The 22662-nt window shown below is 42.6% G+C and overlaps 1 protein-coding gene across 1 annotated transcript in view; it reads left to right on the top strand.

Moving 5' to 3' along the window:
* Positions 1–286: 286 nt before the first annotated feature.
* KL (klotho) overlaps positions 287–22662 on the top strand; it is a 38418-nt gene continuing 16042 nt past the window's right edge. Inside the window, exon 1 of the mRNA XM_061628425.1 lies at positions 287–1103. Within this exon, the coding sequence (XP_061484409.1) occupies positions 345–1103 (759 nt within the window). The 5' untranslated portion in view covers positions 287–344. The remainder of the gene's footprint in view (positions 1104–22662) is intronic.

The following is a 22662-nucleotide window of genomic DNA, read 5'->3' as shown; positions in this document are numbered from 1 at the left end:
ATCTCCTTATGGGACTGGGTTTCAGCTCAGGGTGGGGAGATAAACAGTGTCCATCCCTTTCTCCCCCAGAGACGTGATTAACCCTCATCCCCCTTCTCTCTCTCCTCCCCCCCCCGTCATTTGGAACAAACTGGTTGACCTCCCTCTTCCTTCACATACTGGCGGCGAAGGAGGGAGGGAGCCCCCACCTCTGTCCGCGGTAATTATTAATAGCAACGCGGGGAGGGCAAAGGAAGGGATAAAGGGGGCTTGGAGGTGCGGGGGGAGAAAGCAGACCAGGAGGCACTCCGTCCCTCACCCACTGCTCGTCCTCCTCCTTTTCAGCATCCCTCTCAGCCAGCGGCATGACCCGCGCCTCGACGCCGGGGCTGCCTTTCCTCCTCGCCCTGGTGTTGCTGTTCTGCCGCCCGCTGGCCGGGGACCCTGGCCAAGGAGAGGCCACTTGGTCCCACTTCGCTCGGTTGCCCTTCGAGGACCAGCTTTTCCTTTACGACACCTTCCCCGAGGGCTTCCTGTGGGGGACGGGCAGCGCCGCGTACCAGGTGGAAGGCGCCTGGAACAACGACGGCAAGGGGCCCTCGGTGTGGGACGCCTTCGCGCAGCGCCCCCGCGCAGCGCTCCTCCGGGGTGCCGCCGAGCCGCCGCCGTCCGGGAACGTGGCCAGCGACAGCTACAACCGCGTGGAGCGCGACTTGGACGCGTTGAGCCTGCTGGGCGTCTCCCATTACCGCTTCTCGCTGGCCTGGGCGCGCCTCCTCCCCAACGGGACGGCGCCCGTCAACCTCGCCGCCCTGCGGCACTACGCGCGCCTCTTCTTCGGCCTGAGGCAGCGCGGCGTGGAGCCCGTGGTCACCCTCTACCACTGGGACCTGCCTCAGCGCCTCCAGGATGTTTATGGCGGCTGGGAGAACCCGGCCCTCGCCGACTTTTTCCGGGACTACGCCGAGCTCTGCTTCAGGCACTTCGGCGAGCACGTGCGCTACTGGCTCACGATAGACAACCCTTACCTCGTGGCGTGGCACGGCTACGCCACGGGCAGGCTGCCCCCTGGCGTGCGGGGCGGGCGGGAGGTGGGCTACAGGGCGGCCCACAATCTCCTTCAGGTAAGGAAGCATTGGCCACCCAAAGGGAACGCGACGCAGCCTAACTTCTCGATGAGTTTTGGCGACCGGAGCAGGCCGTCGTGGCGGGCAGCGACCTCCCCCCAAGGCCACATTCAGCTCAGGAACGTACCTATCCCAAGGGTGGGAGTCTCTTTTCCTTCACGCTCTGCTCGTGAGCTCCTCCGAGGCATCTGGGTGACTTCTGCCGACTTCTGTAAGCAAGCATGAAGAACAGGAGTGGTGGGGAAGTTGTAGCCCGCCAGATTTTGCTGGACTACAGCGCCGACGATGTCGGACTGCAGTTCCCATCATCCCTGACCATTGCCCATACTGCCTGGAGCCCTTGGCAGTCTGACAACATCTGTAGGACCCAGGGGTGTAGTCGTCGAGGGACCCTATGTCTCCAATGTCCTAGGAGGCAATCAACATGAAAGGGGAATATGCTAGCCACTGAGAAGAGTAGAAGACTTTTCCAACTTGCTTCTTTCCTGCTGATTGGAGCCAATTGCCCCTTTCATGCTGACTGGCTCCTAGGGACACCTGCTGTTGTGGAGGAAGGGTCTCATTCTCAGCCCAGTAGCAAAAGAAAAAAAGCGGGAGGGTCTGTGGTTGTCACTGTCATGAAGGGACCCTGTTGTTGTTATGTGCCTTCAAGTCAGTTATGACTTATGGCGACCCTATGAATCAGCGACCTCCAAGAACATCTGTCATGAACCACCCTGCTCAGATCTTGTAAGTTCAGGTGTGTGGCTTCCTTTATGGAATCAATCCATCTTTTGTTTGGCCTTCCTCTTTTTCTACTCCCTTCTGTTTTTCCCAGCATGATTGTCTTTTCAAGTGAATCATGTCTTCTCATGATGCGTCCAAAGTATGATAACCTCAGTTTCATCATTTTAGCTTCTAGTGACAGTTCTGGTTTAATTTGTTCTAACACCCAATTATTTGTCTTTTTCGCAGTCCATGGTATGCGCAAAGCTCTCCTCCAGCACCACATTTCAAATGATTTTTCTCTTATCCGCCTTTTTCACTGTCCAACTTTCACATCCATACATGGAGATCGGGAATACCATGGTCTGAATGATCCTGACTTTGGTGTTCAGTGATACATCTTTGCATTTGAGAACCTTTTCTAGTTCTCTCACAGCTGCCCTCCCCAGTCCTAGCCTTCTTCTGATTTCTTGACTATTGTCTCCATTTTAGTTAATGACTGTGCCGAGGTATTGATAATCCTTGACAAGTTCAATGTCCTCATTGTCAGCTGTAAAGTTACATAAATCTTCTGTTGTCATTACTTTAGTCTTCTTGACGTTCAGCTGTAGTCCTGCTTTTGTGCTTTCCTCTTTAACTTTCATCAGCATTTGTTTCAAATCATTACTGGTTTCTGCTAAGAGTATGGTATCGTCTGCATATCTTAAATTATTGATATTTCTCCCTCCAATTTTCACACCTCCTTCATCTTGGTCCAGTCCCGCTTTCTGTATGATATGTTCTGCGTACAGATTAAACAAATAGGGTGATAAAATACACCCCTGTCTCACACCCTTTCCGATGGGGAACCAATCAGTTTCTCCATATTCTGTCCTGACACTAGCCTCTTGTCCAGAGTATAGGTTGCGCATCAGGACAATCAGATGCTGTGGCACCCCCATTTCTTTTAAAGCATTCCATAGTTTTCCATGATCTACACAGTCAAAGGCTTTGCTGTAGACTATAAAGCACAGGGTGATTTTCTTCTGAAATTCTTTGCTCCATTCCACTATCCAACATATGTTTGCGATATGATCTCTGGTACCTCTTCCCTTTCTAAATCCAGCTTGGACATCTGGCATTTCTTACTCCATATATGGTAAGAGCCTTTGTTGTAGAATTACTTTACTTGCATGGGATATTAAGGCAATAGTTTGGTAATTACTGCATTCCCTGGGATCCCCTTTCTTTGGAAGGGGGATCTATATTGAACGCTTCCAGTCTGTGGGCCATTGTTTAGTTTTCCATATTTCTTGACACATTTTTGTCAAAATTTGGACAGATTCAGTCTCAGTAGCTTGTAGCAACTCTATTGGTATGCTGTCTATTCCTGATGATTTATTTCTTCCAAGAATTTTAAGAGCAGCTTTCACCTCACATTCTAAAATTTCTGGTTCTTCATCATATGGTTCCTCCATGAATGAATCTGTCATCTCTTTTATAGAGTTCTTCAGTGTATTGCTTCCATCTTCCTTTTATTTCATCTCAGTCAGTCAGTGTGTTCCCCTTTTGATTATTCAACTTCCCTACTCTTGGTTTAAATTTCCCTTTCATTTCTATAATCCTTTGGAATAGGGCTCTTGTTCTTCCCTTTTTGTTCTCCTCTTCTATTTCTATACAATAACTATTGTAATAATTTTCTTTGTCCCTATGTACTAGTCATTGTATAGATGCATTTAGGGTTCAGACCGTGTTTCTATCTCCTTTTGCTTTTGCTTTCCTTCTCTCTTGAACCATTTTAAGAGTTTCTTCAGTCATCCATTGAGGTCTTTCTCTCTTTTTAATGAGAGGTATTGACTTTTTGCATTCCTCCCTGATAATGTCCCTGACTTCAGTCCATAGTTCTTCTGGTTCTCTGTCAACTAAGTTTAAAGCCTCAAACCTGTTCCTTATTTGATCTTTATATTCTTCTGAGATGTTATTTAAATTGTATTTTGGCATTATGATTGCTTTGTTGTTCTTTAGCTTTACTCTGATTTTCGATACGATCAGTTCATGATCTGTACTGCAGTCTGCTCCTGGTCTTGTTTTTGCAGAAAGTACGGAACTTCTCCATCTTCTGTTTCCAGTTATATAATCAATTTGATTCCTATATTGACCATCTGGTGATGTCCACGTGTACAGTCGTCTTTTTGGTTGCTCAAAAAATGTGTTGGCAAGAAACAAATCATTGGCTTCACAGAATTCAATAAGTCTTTCTCCTCCTTCATTTCTGTCACCTAAGCCCCATTTCCCCACAATTCCTAGTTCTTTTCTGTTCCCTACTTTTGCATTCCAGTCCCCTGTGATTATAATCATATCTTGTTTTGGTGTGTGATCAATTTCCTCTTGTACTTCTGCGTAAAATCTCTCCAATTCTTCTTCTGCGTTTGATGTTGGAGCGTAGACGTGGATGATGGTTATGTTAATAGGTTTCCCGTTTGATCTCATTGATATCACTCGCTCAGACCTTGCGTTGTAGCTCCTAATTGCTTTTGCTACATCACTTCTCACTATTAAAACAACCCCGTTTCTTCTTGATTTCTCATTTCCTGCATAAAATATTTTGTAGTTGCCTGATTGAAAATGTCCCATTCCAGTCCATTTTAATTCACTCATGCCAAGTATTGTAATGTTGATGCGTTCCATTTCTTGCTTTACAATTTCTAACTTTCCCTGGTTCATGCTTCTCACATTCCATGTTCCTATTGTGTGCGTCGTACAACTCCGGACTCTCCTTTCGCATCCGCGCTTCTGAATTTACCACTACATGACTGGTGGGACCACAGGTTCCCCACCCCTGGTGTAGAATTTAGAGTAGCCATCTCAAGCCTGATGCCCTCCAGATGTTTTGGATTACATCTCCCATCAGCCCTATGGGTGCTGTAGTAGCCCAAAACATCTGGAGAGCACTATGTTAGGGAAAACTGATTCTCAGCAAGGCCAATGTGATCCTATGCTGGTTTACTCAGAAGCGAGTCTCAATGTGTTCAGTGGGTTAGTGAAGCGCATAAAGGAGTAGAGCCTAAGATTTGCCACAAGCGGGGCAAGAGGGAGTACGGCACAACTTGCTGGAGATGTCAGCAGGGTATGGCACATACCTATGAAATGACAAAAAAAATATAATAAAAGGCAGAGCTACCCCCCTTGTCACCTAAATGAATATTGGAAATGGACAAAAGAGGGAAATTGTCATCTGCTGTGCTATTTCTTCTCATTTACAGCCCACCTGGTAATGAAAATGAGCTGCAAATTGTCCTATAATTCTTTATTTATTAATATGCCATTTTTCAGGTGGACTCACAGTGTGGTTTACTCCAAAACAATGAGCATCAATTGCAATTACCCAGGTTTTAAAAAAATACAAACAGGGTAAATAAATCGTTTTTGAAAGCCAGTTTCTGCTGCTTCTCAGGGCAAGGTGATTTTTCAGAAGCCCCTGTGGTAGTACTTGGTGAAGGGCAGTGTTTTATTGGTAGTCGCCCCCCCCCATGTTTATCTGTTGCAGCAAAAACAGCAAAGAGTCTTATGGTACCTTAAAGATGAACAAATTTTATTATGGTATAAGCTTTTGTGGCCTCATATCCCACTGCATGTGATGAAGTGGGCTCTAATCTATGAAAACTTATGCCATAATAAAATTTGTTTGTCTTTTAAGGTGCCACAGGAGTCTGTTGTTTTGTCATTATTCTGTGTTCAGTGATCAATGTGGAGAAATGGCTTGTCACAGCATCAGAAAGTTTTACTGGCTTTTTTCCATACCTGTCTGTTCTAGTTCACTTTCATTGGTGAGTCCATCCCACACACCTGGATCGAGGGGACAAAGCTTTCAGTTTAGAAAACAGAATAACAAGGCATCAGGCAACAGAATTGTCAGTCCCAACATAAGTTTCTTTAGAAATGATCCACTGGCAATAGCTCTGGTGGCTTGATGCCTTGTAATCTAGCTAATTGTGGCCCATGCCTTGTATGTTAAGGATTCTTTCCTTTTAAAATGTATTGGCCCCAAGTCATCCTGCCTTGATATAGGGGACTTGGTCTAACTCTTGAAGACGATCTTCAAGCCTGTTCCAATCCTGCTGTTCTATGAGACTATTCTCGTTTCACACATAAAAGCTCTATAGGCAACAATGGGATTTTTAACATTTCAAATTGTTCAATAGAACAAACACCATAGTGGTGTGCTGCCCACCCCCTCTTAAATGTTGTTGTTGTTGTAACTCCTCTAACATATGCATCACAGCTTGTTTGCTTGTCTTATCAGGACCTATTTAACTAAACGTATCTGTTGCTCTGCAGGCACCTCTGGCCAAACATATCTTGCTAACTGCTGAATCTTGGTCACTATTTGTGGCAAATTATAATTGGGACAATCCTAGGTTATGGTCCCATCTATACTATACATTTTAAAAAGTATAATATTTTAAATAGATTCCCCCAAAGAATTCTGGGTGCAAATTAAGGTAGCTGAATTTTTAAAACTCTCTTATGTGTTTTAAATGTTATATTAGATGCTTTTAAAAATTGTAAGTCGTTTTGAGACAGTAAGCAACATATTATTAATAATAATATTGATAGGAGACCCCTATTGCCATTACAGTGCTACAATTCCCAGAGTAGTTTAACAATCAATCCCTCTTCCCGGGGAACTCTGGGAATTGTAGCTCTGGGAATTGTAGCTCTGTGAGGGGAATAGGGGTAACTCACAGCACCCTTAACAAACTACAGCTCCTAGGATTCCTTGACTCTTTAAAGTGGCATAATAGTGGTTTAAATGTATAGTGCAGATAGGACCTGTTATATGGCCACCTTGTTGGTGGTATATGTTTGGTGTAAGAGGCTGAATTAGACTGATTTTAGTTCTACATTATTATTAATTACATTTATATCCCACCCTTCCTCCAAAGAGCTTGGGGTGGGATATCTGGGCTGTTCCTCCTATTTTAACATCTCAACAATCCTGTGAGGTAAGTTAGGCTGAGAGAGGATGACTGGCCAAAGGCCATGCAGTGAGCTTCATGGCTGAATGGAGGTTTTATCTTCCCAGTCCTAGTCTGTAATCATTCCCCAATCCAACACTGTAAGCACTACACCACCCTGGCATTATCCCTTTGTTTCAAAGTGAAACGTTTTCAGTTGCTAGCAGAAGTGAACAGTGAGGAAGAGCAAATTAGTTTTTCCCCACTGATCAGAATTAAAGTGTATTGCAAAAGAATAGCCATATTAGTCTATATTACACATCTTTGCAGCACCTTAAAAATGTGCAGTGCAGCCCTAGGCATTTTTACTCAGAAGTATTCCCACTAGGTTCAATGAGACTTGCTCCGCAGTAAGTTTAAGACTGAAGCCTAATTTATTGTATCATGAGGTTCTGTAGGTCACAGTGTGCTTTATCAAAGTCTTAGTGAATTAATATGCACACAGATTAAAGTATATTTCATCTAATATCTCAAGGTGAGATAACAAGACAAATGCACACTTCCAAAGCAGCAGTACAATATGTGACTAGTAGAATCTGTTCTATTAAAAATAAACAAGCAAGATAACCTACATGAGTTGATTATTATATTAACAATGACCAATGAAATCTTTTTTACAAAAAGAAGAGATAGTAGTGATAAATTAATGCATTACAAATAGTGAATCATGTGCAGTAAAAATGCCACTGATGCAGTAACAGAAGATACATCAGCTTAACAGATATATGAACAGTGAGAATATGTAGTCATTACAGTATCCACAAAAAGCAATTCAATAGTCCAAATGTGGTAAATTTCACACTCAGAGGGAGACCCATCACCTAGCTAAGCACTTCAGAATTTAGTGGGACTTTCTCCTAAACAAATTTGTACTAGATGTATACTAAATGTGCAGCCATTTAGCCCGCTGTTACACATTTTTACTCTGAAACAGAACCTATTTTGTTCAGTAGGGCTTAGTCTTAGGTAAGTGTGCATTAGATTGCAGCCTTATAGCACAATCCTGTGCATATCGAAGTAAATTCCAGTGAGTTCAATGGGACTCACTCCCAGGTAAGTGTGTATAGGATTCCAGTCTTAGTTTTAAAGACCTACAGTATTTCTTGAAATGATTTGATGCGATCAACTTGTATGTGGATTATAGTATTTCACAAGCGAACTGGCATAACCCTATTGGCATTAGAGATTGAACTGACAGTGATTGAAGCCATTGCGACTGACACCTACTGTATAACATCTGTATTAACTGCAGCATCCGAATCAGATATGAGTAATTTCTACCAGCATGTCTACCAAAATTGGCACAGTGTGACAGCTTTGAGCACTAGATTGCAAGCTTTGTGGCAGACAGGAAGTGATAGAATAATGCTGTGGCTCTTGCTGTTCTGTTGAGCAAAATGGAGAGATGTCTGTCTCTTGGGCTTATTAACATTAGGGATAGATAAGAATTTTGATTTTTTTTATAAAGAGAAAACTCTCCAACTTTGGAAATCTGAAACAGATAATAAGCCAAATCCACCTCGTCTGAACTTCACCTCAGATTGTAATGGCTCTGTCAGCCCTTTCATCTGTTAGTTTTCCCCCTCCCTAGCATTCCCAAAGTTAGCAAGCTCAATAGTAGTAGAGCACAAAGCTTGCATGCAAAAGTCCCAGGTACAATCCTCAATATAGAATAATAGAATAGTAGAGTTGGAAGGGGTCTACAAGGCCATCAACTCCAACCCCCCGCTCAATGCAGGAATCCAAATCAAAGCATTTCCGACAGATGGCTATCCAGCTGCCTCTTGGATGCCTTCAGTGTTGGAGAGCCCCCTACCTCTCTAGGTAATTGGTTCCATTGTTGTATGGCTCTAACAATTAGGAAGTTTTTCCTGATGTTCAGTTGAAATCTGGCTTCTTGCAACTTGAACCCATTATTCCATGTCCTGCACTCTGGGACTATCGAGAAGAGATTGCGGCCCTCCTGTTCCAGTTTGTCTGCATCCTTCTTGAAGTGTGGAGACCAGAACTGGACGCAGTATTCAAGATGAGACCTAACCAGTACCGAATAGAGGGGAACTAATACTTCTTGCGATTTGGAAACTATACTTCTGTTAATGCAGCCTAATATAGCATTTGCTTTTTTGCAGCCACATCACACGGCTCATATTCAGCTTGTGATCAATGGCAATTCCAAGATCCTTCTCACATGTCGTATTGCTTAGCCTTGTATTCCCCATCTTATAACGGTGCATTTGGTTTCTTTTTCCCGAGTGTAGAACTTTGCATTTGTCCCTGTTGAATTTCATTCTGTTGTTTTCAGCCCAATGCTCCAGCCTATCAAGGTCCCTTTGAATTTTGTTTCTGTCTTCCACGGTTTTAGCTGTGCCCCCCAATTTTGTATCATCTGCAGATTTGATAAGCGTGCTCTGTACCTCCTCATCCAAGTCGTTAATAAAAATGTTAAAGAGCACTGGGCCCAGGACCGAGCCCTGTGGTACCCCACTCGTTACTTCCACCCAGTTTGAGAAGGAAGGATTGATAAGCACTCTTTGAGTATGATTCTGGAACCAACTGTTGATCCACCTGATAGTTGTTCCATCCAGCCCACATTTAGCTAGCTTGCTAATCAGAATATCATGGGGCACTTTGTCAAAAGCTTTGCTGAAGTCGAGATATATTATGTCCACAGCATTCCCACAGTCTAGAAGGGAGGTTACCCGATCAAAAAATGAGATAAGATTAGTTTGGCAGGATTTGTTCCTCATAAATCCATGTTGGCTCCTAGTAATCACTGCATTGCTTTCAAGGTGCTTACAGATTGACTGCTTTATAATCTGCTCCAGAATTTTTCCAGGAATTGATGTTAGGCTGACTGGTCCATAGTTCCCCGGTTCGTCCTTTTTGCCCTTTTTGAAGATAGGGACAACATTAGCTGTCCTCCAGTCATCCGGCACTTCACCAGTCCTCCATGATTTTGCAAAGATAATAGACAGCGGTTCTGAGAGTTCTTCAGCCAGTTCCTTCAATACTCTAGGACAGTGGTTCCCAACCTGGGGCCTGGGACCCCCAGGGGCCCCGTGAAGTAATCCAGAGGGGGCCGTGAACAGTAAAGAAATGAATTATTTATTATTTTTTAAAAAAAGTCTTCACTCCCTCTACACTGTCTGCTTTCCACTGCTGCTGCAGATGACACCTCCCCCTTGCTCCAAACAAGAGGGGAGGCCTTTTCTGAAGCTCCAGAGCGTCTTTCAGGCGCACTAAGGGCAGGCATCTGCCTATAAAATACATGGCAGATGCCAAAGGAGGCTGAGGGTGGAGCTACCAGGAAGAAGAGGGGATTACTATCACTGATTCCCGTCTCCTTGCACTGCCGCTACTTAGAATGAGAGGATAGGGCTTCTTGTGAAGCAAAAAGAAGCAAGCCTGCAAAGAAAGGCTGCTTTCCCCCTTCCTGGCAGCCAGCCTGCCTCCCTGGGGGGAGGGGGTCACAATTTTTTTTCAGCTTATAAAGGGGGTCCCGTGCTCATAAAGGTTGGGAACCACTGCTCTAGGATGCAGTTTATCCAGCCCTGCCGATTTGATTAGGTATTCCTTGACTGTTTGTCCATCAATCTCAAGGTCCAATCATGCCCCTTCTACCTCATGTTTCCCGGGAGGATCATAGATTCTTTTTTGGGAGAAGACTGAGCCAAAGTAGGAATTGAGGATTTCTGCGTTTTCTTTGTCATCTGTTATCAATTTGCTATCCTCATTGAGTAGCTGTGCCACTGTTTCTTTTCTGTCTTTTACTATGGATGTACCTGAAGAAAGCTTTTTTGTTGCTTTTAGCATCTCTCGCTAACCTCAGCTCATTCTCAGCTTTAGCCTTCCTGACGCCATCCCTGCAATTCTGTGATCCCTGCCTGTACTCTTCCTTTGTGGCCTGGCCTTCTTTCCACTTCCTGTATGTGTCCTTTTTTGTTTTCAGGTCATCTCTAAGCTTTTTGTGAAGCCACATTGGCTTCTTCTGCTGTTTTCTCCCTTTTTTCCTTGTTGGAATTGCTTGCCATTGCGCTTTTAGAATGTCCTTTTTTAGGAACTCCCACCCATCTTGTACTCCTTTTCTCATTAGGCTCACTTGTCATGGAACTGTACTTACAATTGTTCTGAGTTTATTAAAATCAGCTTTCCTGAAGTCCAGGGTGCGTGTATGGCTACTGTCGGCTTTTGCTTCTGTTAAAATCAAGAATTCAAGTATGGTGTGGTCACTTTCACCCAGAGTACCTGTAACTGCCACTTCATCCACCAAATCATCTCTATTGGTTAGAATCAAGCCCAGGATAGCTGATCCTTTGGTTGCTTAGATCCATTCCAATTGGGTTTCAGGACTGGCCATGGAATGGAATCAGCCTTGGTCGCTCTGGTAGATGATATGAGGAGGGCATTGGATAGGGGTGAATACACCTTCCTTGTCCTCCTGGACCTCTCAGTGGCTTTCGATACCGTTGACCACGGTATCCTTTTAAATCGCCTAGAGGGATTGGGAATAGGAGACACTGTTTTGCAGTGGTTCCGTTCCTATCTCTCGGATAGGCAGCAACGGGTGGCATTGGGAGATGAGGTTTCAGACCCTTGGCCTCTTCATTTTGAAGTGCCACAGGGCTCTATCCTCTCTCCCATGCTATTCAACATCTATGTGAAACCGCTTGGGGCCATCATCAGGAGTTTTGGGTTGCAGTGTCATCAGTATGCAGATGACACTCAGCTCTATCTCTCATTTAAGTCTTCACCAGAGTTGGCTGTGAACACCATGTCCAAGTGCCTGGAATCCGTAAGTGGATGGATGGGAGAGAATAGGCTGAAGCTGAACCCCGATAAAACTGAGGTGTTACTCGTGGGAGATAAAAGAAGGTTAGGAATTACTGACCTGGTGCTTAATGGGGTGAGTCTACCCCTGAAGGACCAGGTCCGCAGTCTTGGGGTCATTCTCGACTCCCAGCTGTCCATGGAGGCTCAGATTACAGCAGTGAGCCGGGCAGCTTGGTATCAATTACATCTGATACAGAGACTGCGACCCTACCTTCCTGTTCATCTGCTCCCCCGAGTGATACATGCCCTGGTCTCCTCTCGCTTAGACTACTGCAGTGCGCTCTATGTGGAGTTACCCTTGAAAACGGTCCGGAAATTACAGCTGGTACAGAATTCGGCGGCACGCTTGATTAAGCATAGCCATCGCTGGGATCATATCACCCAGTGTTATTAGATCTTCACTGGCTACCAGTTGTCTACCGGGCCCAATTCAAGGTGTTGGTGTTGACCTATAAAACCCTATACGGTTTCGGCCCAGTATATCTGAAGGAACGCCTCCAGAATCACCGCCTGACGAGATCAGCCTCACAAGACCTTCTCTCGGTCCCACCGGTGAGAACAGCTAGGCTGGTGCGGACCAGAGAGAGGGCATTTTCTGTTGTGGCCCCCACCCTCTGGAACTCCCTCCCTTTTGATCTCAGACATGCTCCCTCCTTGTCAAGCTTTCGCCGAGCCTTAAAGACCTGGCTATTCAGGTAGGCCTACAAGATTGGGACAGATTAATTGTATGTTATATGAACTGAAGGATGGTCTTTTAGCTTAAATTTGGTTGTGTTTATATATATATGCATTGTTTTTACTTTTGTTGTTTGTCGCTTAGAGTGTCCCTAACCCGGACAGATAGGCGACTGAAAAATAAAATTTATTATTATTATTATTGCTTCCTCCACTTTCTGTAGAAGAAAGTTATCTCCAACACAAGTCAGAAATTTCTTGGAGGGGCCGTCTGGCAGAATTTGTCTCCCAACAGATATCAGGATAATTGAAGTCCCACATTCCTACTACATCATGCCTCCTCGAAACACTGGCAATTCGCTTTTCAAAAATTGCATTCTCCTCTTCTTCTTGACTGGCTGGTCAGTAGTACATTCCAGGCACCACATTCCTTTTGTTACTTGCCCCATTAATTTTAATCCAGATACTCTCAATGGATCTACCAAGCTCAACGTCCTGTATTTCTGTGCAGGGATATATATTTTTTAACATATAGCGCGACTCCACCTCTCTTTATTCCTCCTGTTCTCTTTGAACAAGTTATATCCTTCAATTTCTGTATTCCAGTCATGGGAGTCATCCCACCAAGTTTCAGTTATACCTATCAAGTTGTAATTACCCTCCTGTATTAAGAGTTCAAGTTCGTTCTTGCTGTTTCCCATGCTCTGCGCCTTAGTATACAGACATCGAAGACCATGTGATTTGTGGCTTGGCTTCCTTACTACATTTTTCTGAGGACTGTTACTGGGCCCTATAAGAGCCGATCTCTCTGGTCCTGTTACTGTGCACAAGCCTTCATCATTCGTTAGATCTCCAGGTAGAGTTGTTTCTAAGAGTTTTTCTCTGCAGTGACAAGCTTGGAGTCTGAATTATTGACTCTGGGAAGTATAGCTTTAAAAATTCTTCCTGAGTCCTTACTCATTCCTGACCATGAGCCATGCTGGCTGGGGCTGATGGGAGCTGGAATCAAACAGCTGGAGGGCCAAAGGGTTCCCCATATCTGCTGTAAGCAATACAATCTGTTAACTTGAAAAAGTATATGAAGTGGAAGGAAATAGGGATGGCAGGATTGGAGGGAAAGGAAAACATCATTTCATTGAAATAATATGAGTTCCCCATGGATTTAATTTTAAGCACAAGATAGATCTTTGGAAACTTCATGTATTGAAAAAATAATAATTTAACTTGTGTCATTCATGGACACCTTTATTTGTGAAGATATTTACATGTCTATACATTTTCTAGCATCTTCCCCATTTGTGCTGAAAAGGTATGCTTACATAAACTCTTTTTGCAGATATATTTGCATAATATGAAAATATTATTTCCATACTTTCTTAACACTTCCTTTTCCTCCGTTATATACATGCTTTCAAACCTCAAGTATGCTCACTTGGATTTTGGACTCCTCCTTTCTGGAAATAAGTTATTTATTATCAGAATAATTAATCTAACAGATTAAGGTTCATGAAAACAAGTTAGTGGTATTGCATTCATTTACCTACATCTAGATTTGGACTGTTTTGTTGTGCGTTGAGGGAGGAAGACTCAAAAGTAGATGAACCACCAAATCCACAGCCCTCCTGGGCTTGTGCCAGCAGTGCAGAATGGTACATTTCCTTGGCCAAGAACAAACCTTGGCTACAGCTTCTGGTCTCTGAGGAGAAAGCTTAATTATACAGCCATGAAAATAGCTGTATACTATAGCCAGCATGGATTTTTCACATTCCGCAGTGTTAAATTGAAAATAGTCCCCATGCCATTCTGTTACTTCCCATAAGCTCATTTCAAAACAAAACCTTACAAAATTTATAGTCCTGAACTCAGAAATGCTTTCTCCAGTGGACAGAGTGGTTTAACAGTCAGTCCTCTTCTGGGGATTGTAGCTCTGTGAGGGGAATAGGGTGTCTCTTAGCAACTCTCAGCACCCTTCACAAACTACACTTCCCAGGATTCTTTGAGGGAAGCCATGACTGGCTAAAGTAAATAAAGCTCTGGTGTGAATGTGGCCAGGGACAGCTTTGGTTTAAATTTGGGTAGGAAGCTACATGTACCTGCTGTAGAATTAAAAAGGTGGGGGAAACCCTGAAAAGCAATGATACTGTTCGCAATGTTTATCTTTTGGAAAGGGGCTTTCCCTCTTCCCAGTGCCCACCCACCCAATCTTCTCTCTTTCCCCCCTCCCTCCCCATTCCCCTCCCCTCCCTTCCTCCTTCCCTCTCCTCTCCCCTTCCCCCTTCTTTTCCCCCATGGTCAGTTTTACCTATCCTAAGCATGATTGCAGGGAAGTAAATCCCATTGAACTCAATAAGCATGCAAATGATCAGACCTGCCCTCTTCCTCCCCTCCTTCCTGCTCCCATCCCCCTCCTTCCCTGTGCCCGTCCTCCTTTCCTCCCTCCTTCTCCCCTCCCCTTGCCCTTCTTCCTCCTGCCCTCCCCCTCCCCTGTGGTCAGTTTTACCTATCCTAAGCATGCTTGCAGGGCAGTAAATCCCATTGAACTCAATAAGCATGCAAAGGAACAATCCACTCTCAGCAAACAGGATCATATTTCCTACCTTCCTGATTAAAAATAGAGAAATTCACTAATGGGCAAAAAAACCTTGCAGTTTAAGAAAGTACCTATAGCCAACAGATATTTCTATCAAATATGCACCAGGGGAGCGGGAGACCTGAAGTACTGTGGAAGACCAACCCAAATTGTGTTTGCATTTTTACAAATGTGTAGGGCAGTACAATAACTCAGAGAGGAGGTCAGGTCTCTTGCTCCCCTGGTACATTCACTATAGCTGCCCAATTTCACTGCTTTTTAAAGTTTGATAGAAATATCTGTTGACTATAGGTACGTTCTTAAACCTCAAGGGTTTTTTATGCCTATTAATGAATTATGAGACTCCGGACAACATACTAAGCCAAACCTTGGGTTACCTTGGTGTGGAGCATCAGCAAAAAAGACCAGGGAGAAGCAAAGTGGTCACAAGCTTTTCTTTGCACAGTGTTTACTAAACCAACATTTGGATTAGTGTGTCATGTGAACCAGGCTAATAGCTTGATCATTGATATTTTTTGCTGTCTAAAAGGTCTAAATTAAGCTCAATCAGATTTATGATATACAGAAAAATCTCCAGGTTTGTTAAAAAAACCAAACAGTGCATTATAAAGATTTGAACTACAAGGTGAGAGTCCTGCACTAAAACTATTTCCCCACTTTTCCCTGATTTCATATATGGAGCGAGAAATGCCAGATGTCCAAGCTGGATTTAGAAAGGGAAGAGGCACCAGAGATCATATCACAAACATATGTTGGATAATGGAACGGAGCAAGGAATTTCACCCTGTGCTTTATAGATTGCAGCAAAGCCTTTGACTGTGTAGATCATGGAAAACTATGGAATGCTTTAAAAGAAATGGGGGTGCCACAGCATCTGATTGTCCTGATGCGCAACCTATACTCTGGACAAGAGGCTACTGTAAGGACAGAATAAGGAGAAACCGATTGGTTCCCCATCGGAAAGGGTGTGAGACAGGGGTGTATTTTATCACCCTATTTGTTTAATCTATACGCAGAACATATAATACGGAAAGCGGGATTGGATCAAGATGAAGGAGGTGTGAAAATTGGAGGGAGAAATATCAATAATTTAAGATATGCGGACGATACCATACTACTGAAACCAGTAATGATCTGAAGCGAATGCTGATGAAAGTTAAAGAGGAAAGCACAAAAGCAGGACTACAGCTGAACGTCAAGAAGACTAAAGTAATGACAACAGAAGATTTATGTAACTTTACAGCTGACAATGAGGACATTGAACTTGTCAAGGATTATCAATACCTCGTCACAGTCATTAACCAAAATAGAGACAATAGTGAAGAAATCAGATGGTGGCTAGGACTAGGTAGGACAGCTATGAGAGAACTAGAAAAGGTCCTCAAATGCAAAGATGTATCACTGAACACTAAAGTCAGGATCATTCAGACCATGGTATTCCCAATCTCCATGTATGGATGTGAAAGTTGGACAATGAAAAAAGCGGATAAGAGGAAAATCCACTCATTTGAAATGTGGTGTTTGAGGAGAGCTTTGTGCATACCATGGACCATGAAAAAGACAAATAATTGGGTGTTAGAACAAATTAAACCAGAACTATTACTAGAAGCTAAAATGATGAAACTGAGGTTATCATACTTTGGACACATAATGAGAAGACATGGTTCACTAGAAAAGACCATAATGCTGGGAAAAACAGAAGGGAGTAGAAAAAGAGGAAGGCCAAACAAGAGATGGATTGATTCCATAAAGGAAGCCACAGACCTGAACTTACAAGATCTGAACAGGGTAGTTCATGACAGATGCTCCTGGAGGTCACTGATTCATAGGGTCGCCATAACTGCAGAGCTTGGAAAAGTTACTTTTTTAAACTACAGTTCCCATCAGCCCCAGCCAGCATGGCCACTGGATTGGGCTGATAGGAGTTGTAGTCCAAAAAAGTAACTTTTCCAAGCTATAATCGACTTGAAGGCACATAACAACAAACCTGATTTCCAAAAAGTTTTTTAGTGTTGATGTTAAATGTTCTTTTTTTGCTTTTCATTTATATTGTTACCATAAATGCATTTCATTTTAACAATTTCCTATTCCTATTATGTTACTTTGTCTGGTATTAGCGAGTCATGTGCAGAAGTTAGTCGGGAAGCACAGTAAGATTAAGTTACATCTGTCAAGTCCAATCTTTCCTGAGATTTAGGCCATGTTAATGCTTTTTCTCTACCTTGGGGCATTTAGCATCCCAGACAGACTTCATAATAATCTGTTGCCTATTCAAAAAATACTGAAATATCATGCTTTAAAGGTAAATTCAAATATATACATAAGATTCTGGGAAGAATATTCATGTTAACAATATTCATTTTGAATATTCATTTTTCCCAACCATAACAATGAATGCAAAGACATATATTCCAGATATTTTACCACTTGCAGTCTTTCATGATTATCTTGAACTGTTGATGAGTAGTTTGAAGATATATTCCCAAATATCTGAAATGTTTATATGTTTAATTCCACATTGGTTACCAATATCTTCCACAAGAGATGACTGTAATTTGAAACTCATCTAATCTGATGTTTTAAAATTTATTATGTAATCAGAAATTGAACTGAAGTTAGTTAGATTTGAAATAGCATAGACATTGATTCTTTAGGAAGTATTAGTGAAAGCAGAACATCCTCTGCATATAGATAAATCTTCAACTCCTGTGTGTCTTAGCTAGCCGCTTTAATTTCATTACATGTCCTAACTGCAGTTGCTGAATGTTCTGTTGCAACTGGGAATAGGAGTGGAGGAAGGGAACAACCCTGCTTTCCCATTAACTATAACTCTTGTTGAAAGGGCCCTGTAAATAGTTTGAATCCATCTCAAACACTGATCCCCTGTTCTGAACCATCTCCAAAGTTTTCCATAAATGGGATCACTCAACTTGGTCAAATTCTTTCTCACCATCTAAGAACAATAGACAATGAGAGGGAGAAGGCTGAGGTGGGCAAACTGGCAGAGCCATTTGAGTGATCAGGGGGATGGAGCGACTCCCTTATGGGGAAAGGTTGCAGCATTTGGGGCTTTTTAGTTTCTCTAAAGGTGGGTCAGAGGAGACATGATAGAAGTGTATAACATTATGCATGGCATTGAGAAAGTGGATAGAGAAAAGTTTTTCTCCCTCATAATACTGGAACTCGTGGACATTCAAAGAAGCTGAATGCTGGAAGATTCAGGACAGACAAAAGGAAGTAAACAAAGAAGCTGAATGTTGGAAGATTCAGGACAGACAAAAGGAAGTACTTCTTTACTCAGTGCATAGTTAAACTATGGAATTTACTCCCACAAGACGCAGTAATGGCCACCAGCTTGGATGGCTTTAAAAGAAGATTAGACAAATTCATGGAGGACAGGGCTATCAGTGGCTACTAGCCATGATGGCTGTGCTCTGCCACCTTAGTCAGACGCAGTATGCTTCTGAAAACCAGTTGCCGGAAGCCTCAGGAGGGGAGAGTGTTCTTGCACTCGGGTCCTGCTTGCGGGCTTCCCCCAGGCACCTGGTTGTTGGCTATTAAACCGAGAAAGCAGAGGTTAAATTTCCACAAGTGAGCTACGTGACTTAGCAGTGAAAGTTGGCAGAGCTCGAGCCATCTTCAAGGACACGTTGCTAAGAAACCTAGGCTCGGGCAGCTGGCCTTATCTCTATAGAGGGCCAGCAGACACTTTTGAGTGTGGGGGTCGAGGAGTTTGTACAGAGAGAGCTTGTGATATATTGTCAGTAAAATGACTTTTAAAACTTATTGCTTGTCCGGCTCATTGCTTCAACTGGCATCTAGCCTGTCACTATACTGTTCTGCATCCTGGGCATCTGCTTGCGCCAGATACAACATCCAACAAGTGGTAGCAGAGGATGGTTACCTGGTGCTGATGGTTACCTGGTGCTGAGGATTGCAGAAAAGCGGCAGAGAAAAGCCAGAACTGCAGACCAGCGAGTAAAACAGCAGAAAGACGGAGAAACCGAAAGCTGAGCTGAAAGCTGTGAGAGAGCCGTGGGAATAACTGACTGAAGGACAGAGGTGAGAAGCTCCAATTACAAAGGCGGTGAACTGTGAAAAGCGAAAATATGTCTGTTACGTTATCGGCCGGGATTCCCTTGGAAAGGCTGACAGGGAAAAATTATGGCACTTGGAAACAGAGAATGCAGGCTTTTCTAGTGAAAGAAGACCTGTGGAAAGCTATCGCAGAAGACCCACCCGCCGTAGTGCCAATTCCAGCAGATTGGAGAAGGCTGGATGAGAGGGCAAAGGCGTTAATTGTTCTTGCTATTGATGATTCTCAATTACTGCACGTGCGTGATGCAACAACGGCAAAAGAAACCTGGGAAACTTTAAGAAATATTCATGTGAGAAAGACTGCCAGTTCTAAAATATATCTTGCCAGAAGATTGTATCAGATGCGCTTATCTGGAGATACAACCATGTCAGAGCATTTGTTGGAAATAAACAGACTGTTTACTGAGTTGTCAGAACGTGAAATTGAACATTCTCAAACGCAAAAAGTGTATATCACATTATCTTCACTAGATTCAAGTTATGATAGTCTGGTGAGCTCTTTGGAAGCAATGGACGATGCAAATCTCAATATGGATTATATAGAAGGAAAACTTTTACAAGAATTTCAAAGAAGGCAAGAAATGGCAAAGCAAGAAAGGACTGAGTCTAAACACAACTTAGGAAAGCTGAACAACAAAGCAGCACAAGAGAGACTGTATGGACAAAAGGCATGTTACTTTTGTGGTTCCAAACAACATCTTCAAAGGAATTGTGAAGCAAGAAGAAGAGAAAGAGGAAGAAAACCATGTGTACAGGTGATCTATGCTAGTAAGAATAAGCAATGTATGAACAATGAGCAGGGAAATAACTGTAAAGATTTATGGGCAATTGACAGTGGGGCAACAAATAGTATAATCAAAGATAAATCTATGTTTCATACATTTTGTGACGTAGAGGATCATGTAATAATGGCTGATGGATCTAAGAAACAGATCAAAAGTAGGGGTACAGTGAAATTAGCAGGTTTCAATACCATTATGACAGATGTGCTGTTTGTTCCTGATATCAAATGTAACATTATGGCTGTGTCAAAACTCAATGAAATGGGGTTCACAGTAATGTTCAAAAGGGGTTCAGTGCATGTAATGAGAGGAGAAAAAATATTCATGAAAGGAATAGTGAGGGACTCATTGTTCTTCTTACACGTGAAACAAACAAATCATGTACTCATGTGTGCTAATAAGAAACCCCATAATAATTGTGTTCATTTATGGCACAGAAAACTAGGCCATATAGGATATGAAAATGTGGTGAAAACAACAGAGAACGGTAATGATGTGACATTGAGAAACTGTGAAAAATATGTAGACTGCCACGTGTGTAAACAAACTAGGGCAGTTGTGGCTGCAAAGAACAAAGAAGCCATGCCCAGTACAAATGCACCTTATCAATTAATACACGTGGACTTAGTGGGGCCATTTCAACCTACGCAGGGGGGTGCAAGATATTTCCTGACAATAGATGATTTTTCAAAATTCTGCACTGTTTATTTACTAAAAGTTAAAAGTGAAGCTGCAGAGAAACTGAAAAGATTTATTACAAAAATTGAAGTGCAGTTTGGTGTCAAAATACAGAGAATAAGATCAGATCAAGGAGGAGAGTTCTTAGGACACTCTTTTACTGAATACTTGGATAAAAGAGGAATAAAACAGGAGTTAACAGCCCCTTATAGTCCTCATCAGAACGGGTTAGCTGAACGCTGGAACAGGTTGCTTCAGGACTCATTAAGATCAATGCTATGTGACTCCTCTTTAACGCAAGGTTTCTGGGGAGAGTGTGTTCTGTATTCAGCTTACATTCAAAACAGAATATTCCATAAGGCCACTGGAATGTCTCCTTATCAGAAATTGTATGACAGAAAACCCAGATTAAACCATTTGATTAGGTTTGGAGCAGAATGCTGGGTACATGTTCCCAAAAATAAAAGGACAGGGAAGCTGCAAAGGAGAGCAGACGAAGGGTATATGCTGGGATTTGAAAACACATATTACAGAATATGGCTGCCAAAACAAAGGTCTGTAGCGTTAAGCAGAAGCGTGCAAGCAATAGAGCAGGATTGGGAAGAGAAAACATATGTGGAGTTGGGAAACACTGAAGGTAGTAATGAACAAGAACAGTCAGACACAGTACCAATAAAACAAGAAGAAACAGGCAGCAGTAGTGAATCAAGTTCTAGCTCTGAGAGAGAAACAGAGGAATCGCCTGACACAGACACAGACACTAAGGCAGAAATACAACCACGCAGATCAGAGAGAACAACAAAAGGGATTCCACCTGTTAGATTTAAAATAAATTCCATTAAACATATCGACTTCAGTGACTGGAAAAAGTGGGATGATGGAAATCATGAAGAGCAATGAAATGTAATGAAAATGATGCTGAGATTGCAATGGAGTAACTGTATTACAAATAAAAGTGATGTAAACTGGAATAAAAGGAAATGTATCAGAAGAATAAAACCAAATGATGTAAATGTACTGACATGTAAAATGTAACACATATAAATGGAAGAGAAATGTAACTGGCTGAATGTGGAAATTTAAGGTGGGGGATTGTTGGCTATTAAACCGAGAAAGCAGAGGTTAAATTTCCACAAGTGAGCTACGTGACTTAGCAGCGAAAGTTGGCAGAGCTCGAGCCATCTTCAAGGACACGTTGCTAAGAAACCTAGGCTCGGGCAGCTGGCCTTATCTCTATAGAGGGCCAGCAGACACTTTTGAGTGTGGGGGTCGAGGAGTTTGTACAGAGAGAGCTTGTGATATATTGTCAGTAAAGTGACTCTTAAAACTTATTGCTTGTCCGGCTCATTGCTTCAACTGGCATCTAGCCTGTCACTATACTGTTCTGCATCCTGGGCATCTGCTTGCGCCAGATACAACATCCAACACTGGTTGGCCACTGTGAGAACAGGATGCTGGACTGGATGGGCCACTGGTCTGATCCAGCAGGCTCTTCTTATGTTCTTATGCTCCTACTAGTGTGCCTGCACAGCCTTGACCTTTCTGCCACCTCATCCCTCTCCTTCCTGGTAAACAGCTCTGATACTGCTGCTGGGAGGCTATTGCTATGGCTCTGCCTCACCTAGCAAGTTGCTCCTGTTCTCAGATATTTTGTACTATTTTTCAGATGTGATAGAATGCATTTTATACTCTGGAATAAATCCTGTCTGATCTACATTAATCTATTTTTATATAATTTTACCTAGTCTATTCACCGATATATTGGATCAACATTTAAAGTATTGATTTAACAAGGCTATTGATCTACTCTATATGATGTAGATAGGATGGGATCTTCACCTGGTTTGGCTTTTAATAAAGTACATGCTTCTTCCCAAGACCTAGGTATTATCTCCAAATTAATATACTCATTCATAGTTCTTAACAGTTGTTTGAATAGTTGGTTTTGAAATGCTTTATAATATTTATATAAGAATCCATGTGGCCCTGTTTGTTGTTGTTGCCTTTTGTATAATCCATTGTAATTCCTGAGTTGTAACTGGAGACTGTAAACTCTATATATTCATTGGTAAATTTGGGGATGTTAAATTAGGATGAAATTTCCCAGTTTGTTTTTGATCTGGATTGTCAGAAGAATACACATCCTGAAAATACCTATAAATTGTTTTAAATACAATTCTCATATTTAATAGATAGAATCT

The sequence above is a fragment of the Rhineura floridana genome, chromosome 5 (genome assembly GCF_030035675.1).
Source record: "Rhineura floridana isolate rRhiFlo1 chromosome 5, rRhiFlo1.hap2, whole genome shotgun sequence".
Taxonomy (NCBI): Eukaryota; Metazoa; Chordata; class Lepidosauria; order Squamata; family Rhineuridae; genus Rhineura; species Rhineura floridana.
The sequence above is the reverse complement of the archived record's forward strand: the minus strand, read 5'-3'. Positions and strand labels throughout refer to the sequence as shown.